Source organism: Microtus pennsylvanicus, chromosome 1 (genome assembly GCF_037038515.1).
Source record: "Microtus pennsylvanicus isolate mMicPen1 chromosome 1, mMicPen1.hap1, whole genome shotgun sequence".
NCBI classification, from domain to species: Eukaryota; Metazoa; Chordata; class Mammalia; order Rodentia; family Cricetidae; genus Microtus; species Microtus pennsylvanicus.
In genome coordinates this window covers 143,172,246-143,179,340 of record NC_134579.1, presented here as the reverse complement: position 1 = coordinate 143,179,340, position 7,095 = coordinate 143,172,246, and the positions used below count along the sequence as shown (strand labels likewise).

General features: G+C 41.5%; 1 protein-coding gene across 1 annotated transcript; it reads right to left on the bottom strand.

The window, feature by feature from the left end:
- Positions 1–3,299: 3,299 nt before the first annotated feature.
- LOC142855076 (insulin growth factor-like family member 3) lies at positions 3,300–6,677 on the bottom strand. Its single transcript, XM_075981726.1, has 3 exons — positions 6,605–6,677; positions 5,110–5,446; positions 3,300–3,372 (listed from the first exon to the last, which is right to left on the bottom strand). The coding sequence occupies exons 1-3, from the start codon at positions 6,675–6,677 to the stop codon at positions 3,300–3,302; spliced, it is 483 nt and encodes a 160-aa protein (XP_075837841.1).
- Positions 6,678–7,095: the final 418 nt, after the last annotated feature.

Genomic DNA, 7,095 nt, shown 5'->3' with positions numbered 1-7,095 from the left:
AGTTTCCCCTACCTATCACAGTTCTGCCATGCTTTGCTATAGGCTCAAGACAGTTTCTTTATAACCAATGGTATTCACAACACACAGAGGGGAATCTCACATCATTTCTCCAGTATGTTTATTGACACTTTTGATGGGCTGGCAATTGTACATTTTAGAGTCTTAAAGGCATCTGTCTAAGTCCTTCTGGCCTTTAGAATCTCCATTAAGAATCCAGGTAAATTTCTAATAGGTCTGCCTTTATATTGTACTTGGCTTTTTCCCCTTGAAGCTTTTAATATTCTTCCTTGGTTATGCATGTTTAGTGTTTTAATTATTATGTGGTGGGGTAATTTTCTTTTCTGGTCCAATATATTTCATGTTCTGCAAACAGTATAGTTTTATAGACCTATCCTCTTAAAGTTAGTAATATTTTCTTCTATAGTTTTGTTGCAAATACTTTGAACTGGGCATCTTCTTTCTCTTATATTCCTTCTACTCTTAGATTTGATCTTTTTCATAGTGTTCCAGATTTCCTGGATGTTTTGTGTCAGGCAAATTTTAGATTTAACATTTTCTTTGACTGATGTATATATTTCTCACATCATATCTTCTACACCTGTGATTTTCTCTTCCATTTCTTATATTATGTTGGTGATGTTCATATCTGTAGTTCCTGTTCACTTACCTAGATTTTGAATCTCCAGGATTTTGTCAGTTTGTGTTTTCTTTATTGCTTCTCCTTACATTTCCAGGTCCTGACCAGTTTTATTCACTTTCTTCACTTGTTTGTTTTTCTTGAATCGCCTTAAGGGATTTATTTATTTTTTCAAATTATTTGTTTTATTTTTATGGATTTCTTTAAAGGATTTATTCATTTCCTCTATCACCTTCACAAAGTTGGTCTTCACCTCATTTTCTTTGGCTGTGTTGAAATATTTATGGGTTCCTGTAGCACAATAGCTAAGATCTAGTGGTGCCATATTTCCCTGGCTGTTGTTGATTGTCTTCTAACACTGACATCTTGGCATCTGATTTGGGGATGAATATGTCTAGGAGCCAATTTTTGAATTTGTCTTTGTTAGTTGAGTGTTCTACTCCTTCATTTCTGTTTCTTCTTTGGTTTTCTGGTCTTTTTGGTCTGTGTTTCTGGCAAGCAGTGTGATCACTCATCCAGTAGGAACTTTTCATCAAAGTTGGGACCTGGATTTCTGACCACTAGCATATCCTTTGATCCATCAGTGATTTTCTGTTCCTCTGACTGGCATGGTCTATTTTGTCTGGTCCAGCCTGCACCTGAGCAGGGGGGTGTCTGTCCATGTAATGGTGGGGGCATAACAGTAGTGATCAGTGGTAGACAGCTTTTGACTCACATCCTAAGCTGTGGGAGGGTTCTAAGAGCAGGTGGTACTCTTAGCTGTTATGACTGGTGAGGCCTGCACCTCTGTTTTCATTTCTTATAAACAATGTTATTAACATTAGGCACAAGTTAATGAAGGATAGATTAGAGAATGGCAGTGTAATCATCGCAACATATTATACCACTTGCAGTACAGATCACATCTCTGAGAATTGGGTCACCTCATTTTGTAACAGCATGTTCTGGTGAATCACAGTGAAGGATCAGCCCTAAAAAGGACAACCTTCCTTTGTCCATTGTGTCTCCCATATAAGGGTTCAGTTATTCATTCCTGGTTCTATCCATTTCCAAGCAGGTCTCATTTGCCCAAAGCATGGTGGAACTGAATGTGGGTCTAGGCAGATTACTGAGGCCATGATTACTCATGTATCCTCTCCATGGCAGAACATATCATCCCCAAAACTAGAATAAAACCCTTGAGTCATGGTAACTCATGTTCACATTCCAATAAACATATTTCTCATTTCTTGAAAGGTGTAATCACCATCATCTTGGAAAAAAGATTTTATTTATTTATATGTCAGTGAAAGTATGTAAAGGTACATATGTAGGAGTTAGTTCTTTCCTTCCATCATGGAGGTTCTGGGAATTGAACTCAGGTCATCCAACTTAGCAGCACGTGCCTTTACTCACTGAGCCATCTCAACAGCCCAGATTCATCACTTTATATCAATATACAAGGTCAAAGGTTTTGTTTGTAGTAGTGAGTTGGAATACAGGAACACTTTTCCATATCTGTCTTTGTCTTTGACATTAGCCTTGGGGACATATTCAGCATGTAGCAATCTCCTAGGACCAAGCTCCACTTTACTCAAAACATTTATGTGCCTAGTCTCAGAGTATGCTGATGTAATTGCAACTGATTTGTGATTAGGAAACAGAGCTTGTATGTTGATATAAGAAACTGACTTGTCCTCCAAGCAAGGCTTGTTGTTCACAGAACATCTGTGCTAGTACTCTCTGTGACTCTGGTGGATAAAGACAAGTATCAGAACACACCATAGTCATATCTGCACACAACCAAAACCATGAGCATTGTACAAAGCACAACAGTGAGCAAACACCCTTCCACTTGGGCTAATGTAGGTAACTGCTGATTCCCATAAGCTACAGTCACTCAAGCCTTCCCTGATTTTATGTAGGGTTATCAAGATTCTGTATCAGCCAGCTCAAGTTGCCACAACAAAATACACAATGTCACAAATTATGTTACAGACACATTATACTGGTTCTGAGTTGCCAAAGTCCACAGAGACCACTGCTATGTGCAACTTTTCCTGGGGGAGTTGTGACATATCTACTCACCTCAGGTAAGGACCTGACAGGTTAAGGTAACAGTTTAACCCATTCCAACTTAGTCAACCACTGAGTTTATTTGGGTTCCTAAGATGAGAGTGGGTGAGGTGTTACTAACAGGCTCAGAGAGTACTCAAAGGCAGCTGCATTACAGTTGGAGGGGAGGGCAGGGAAACAAGCCCAGCATGGTGACTACTAACAGGAGTTGGTTCCATGGAGCTTACTGGAGGACATACAGGCAGCTTGCCTGGCCTGTGAGTGGCTTCTCTCAGCCATAGTTTGCTGCTGCTATAATCTTTAGAGGGTCCTTGGGATCTTGATGGTTTCCTTTTTGCTAGATAGGCATACAGTCCTTGTTCACTTCTAGAGCCTCCAGAGCAAAAGGACTGAGTGTTTGGAAGAAAATGGTACACGGAACCCATTACTGTAATTCTGTGAGGGCTGCAGGCCTAGTTTGAATACAACTCTGTGCTCTTATGGAATCTAGATTGGATATATTTATCTTTATTTGCATTGACACATGATAATTTTAGAACATTCCAAAACATGCTTAAGTAAACTACATTCAAGTGAGAATTATGATGACACACACACACACATAATGTCACTTCATCTCATGCCATAGGTGTCCATTCTTCAGGAGCTGGTGTTTATCAGAAGAAACCAGGCACTCAAATCTGTCCAGGGAAGAAAATTGAGAGTTGCAATGTTTAAAACGTAGGTAGAGATACACATGACAGGAAGGCAGATATGAGAGGGTGAATGACACAAAGGTGACCTGAGAGCAGAGTATAGGGATGATTTATCAGGGGAACTATTAAAACACACTTTGATTAAAAATACAAAAATAATATCTAACATGCTGTATGTTGATTTAAAAAATAAAAAGGAGAAACACAAAAAAAAACCCCTGTCAATCATAGAATGCAGTGTGTGTGTGTGGGGGGGGAACTACCAGTGCTATTGTACTAAATAGCCATGTTGTCATATGACCTTGTTTTTTGTGTGTTGTTGCTGTTAATGTCTTAGTGTTCATTTTTACCAATGCAGGTGTTTTGCCTGTGCATCATTACCTGCAGAGCATGAAAGGTCAGAAGAGGGCATCCTAGAACTGGAGTTATAAATAGCTGTCAGTCATCATGTGTGCTCTGGGATGGACTCAGGTCCTCTGGAAGAAAAACAGATGCTCCCAGCTACTGAGTCATCTCTCCATTTCTCAAATTACCTTCATAATATTTACTTTTTACCCATACACATGTGCTCTCAACCTTGGTCAGAGAAGTTGCTTTTGAAGTTGGTAATGGTAAATGCAGAGACTCAAAGCTGGTCAAGTGCTAAGAACAAGTGATCTTTAGTACCCAGCTGTGGATGGATCATCTGTGTCAACCTCCCCAACCAAGGCTCAGGGAACGTGCTAGAAGAGTGGGTAGAAAGAATGTAAGAGCCAGAGGTCAGGGAGGAGAGTCATGAAAGGAGATCTGTCTTCTGGACACCACACAGCTGATGCACACATCAACTCACAGCAACCGTGGTTGTCTGCACAGACCTGGACAAGTTAAAATCAGTGAAAATTCCAGTGTGTGGGGGAATGGGGGATCACAACCCAGCTTGAGAAACTATTGGCAGTTGGTGTCTGCTGATGAAGAGACACTTACTTTCCTTTGGAGGCATGGCCTCGGGTATATTACTCATTCCCCAGTAGATGGCCTCACACTAATTAACACATGGTCAGCAGTGACTGGACTCAGAATACTGTTGAAAATAACAAGAGGGGACTGTGTGTTGACAGCAATCAAAGGATTAATAAAAATGTTTTTATGACCCACTGATTTTAGCCGGGACCATCTGTGTGGTCACAGGTTTGAAACCATCTATTATAGCCTGGTGGCTCAAAATTTGGTACTTGAAAGACAATTCATGTCTCTTCCCTGGATTCCACCAATAGCTAATGCAATAGGGAGAAAAGAGGCCAAATGAGCCGCATCAGTATGCACAGTTAGCTGTGGAAAGGCCTAGACTTGTGTAGTTCACTGAAAGAAGATGGAGCTTGCCAATGTCCAGTCTCTTCTGAAATGTTTCCTGAGCTTAGAAGGGGTGGTACAAATGTTTTGTTTACATCCCAGCCCTCAACCATCACATCTCAGTTAGTGACTGCATAGACATTGAAGCCTACCTGGGAATCACTTTTTTGCCTAATAAAAAGTTTTCTTGAAGATCTTTTTTTGTCAGACGTCTTCCTGCTGCAAAGAAAAAAAAGACATTACTAAAGAATCAGAGAAGGAAATGAACGAAACAATCTGAGAGTTTGTTAGAATAGGGCCTGTGGGTTTTATACAGTGAGATTCACCTGCAGATGCCCTATCCCATTTTCCGTATCCAACAATCCCACACAAACAGGAAGAGAGTATACTTACCTTTCACAGTTCCCAGAAATGGGGGATGAACTGCATCGGGATTTCTTCCCCTCGGTTTTCAACTTGATGATAAACTGCTGTGGGTCAGTAAAGGACTTGGAACAGCAGAGCTCAAAGCAGGGCCAGTAGGGGCAGTCAGTGGAGCCACAATGGCGGCTCTCGTTAGGCAGTAAGATGTTGTCATCCACACAACACTGCTCCAAGGGGTTGTAGATCCTGGTCCCACACCTGGGTGCTGACTGGCACAGCCATAAACCAGTATCTGAGAGGGATGGGCTTGTCTGCACTCCTGCAGCTCCCGAGTTTGCCAATAAGAGTACAGGAATGAGGACGGTGCCTGAGGAAAATAAGTGAAATACGTGCCAGAGGTGATGATGATCTGAGATGAAGGACTCCACTAGATGCCTTTGACACTGACTGATGATGATTCAGAGTGGACTTAGAGACTGACTCTGAATGTGTTTCAGGTCTTGGCTGACAGAAGAGAAGTGAAAAGAAAGAAGGGAGTTTCTGAAGTTTGCAAGTGGGAAGAAAGATTATCCTTGGAAATGCCAAGTGGATAGTTATGAGGGAGACCTTGGGACTGAACGCAGGAAGGGGGTTGCTTTGAAGTTTAGAGGTACATTAGTATCATGATAACATTAAGACATAACTTTGGCTGGGGTCTTCTTCCAGAAGATTCCAGACCCCGTGATTCTGCTCAGGATGCAGAGTAGGGGATGGCAGAGAGACTCAGAAGTGGGTTTGTGACTGGATCTCTACTGCTGTGAAGGCCTTGATCTCCCCTGAGCTGAATACAGAGAGAACCCCAGAAATCCAGAAAGAGATTCTTTGTTGTGTATCAGGAAACAGTTGGTGTAAACTAGACCCTATGAATGTGAGTGACAGTTGTATGGTTAGGGCAGACAGTGGGGCCACTGTCAGTGCCACCAGGATTTGTCCCTACTGCTTGTACTGTGTTTTTCAGAAGTCATTCTCTTTGGATGATACCTTGCCCAGCCTAGATATAGTATGGAGGCCTTGGTCCTTCCTCAAAGAAATGTGCCTTACCTTCTCTGAGGAGTGGATGCGGGTGGGGGAAGGTAGAGGGAATGGGAGAAAGGGAGGTAGTGGGAACTGGTATTGGTATATAAAATGAAAAAGTATTTTCTTTTTAAAAAATAAAATTAAAAATTAAAAACACAGAAAAAAAACAGCTGGTGTATCATTGTACTTTGTGTGTAGGTGAAGGAGAGACTGGGGTGTGTTTTCCTATTGGAGATTCCACAAGCATCAGTTTTAGTAAGACATTTGGCAGAATCATATTTAAAATATGTTACTTTATTATTTTTATTAGTATGAGAGAGAGAGAGAGAGAGAGAGAGAGAGCGAGAGAGAGAGAGAGAGAGAGATAGAGGAGTCAGAGGGAAAGAGAGAGAGAGGAAGGGAGAAAGAAGGAGGTTGTGCGAAGAAGTCAGAAGACGTTGTGGAATCAGGTCTCTCCTTCCATCATTACCTGGGTGCTCTTGGTTGAACTCAGGTTGTAAAACTTTCTGGTAACCACTTCTATGTGGTAAGACACTCAACATCCCTATGCTTAAAACACTGTGTGTGTGCCCATTCATGTGTGTCAGCGTGTGACAGAGCATGCCAGGGTATCCCTATAGATTGCAGAGGACAGTCTCTGGTGTTAGTACTCACTTCCTCCTTTGTTTGAGACAGATTCTCTTCTCTGGTTTTCATGTCAGGCTATTTGGCTCTTAGGCTTCTAGGAGATTCCCTTGTCTCCGTTTCCAGTCTTGTCATAAGAACACTGGGATTAGAGACTTCAGCTACAACTTCTGGTTTTATCTGGGTTCTAGCAATTTTAACTCAGACCCTTATGCTTGTACAGCAAACATTTAACCCATTGAAACATCCCCTCAGCCCAGAGTCATACTGTTAAAAGTTTCAGACTACAATTTTGTTGAATCTGGAACTGAAGTTGAGGCACATTGGTAAGTAAAC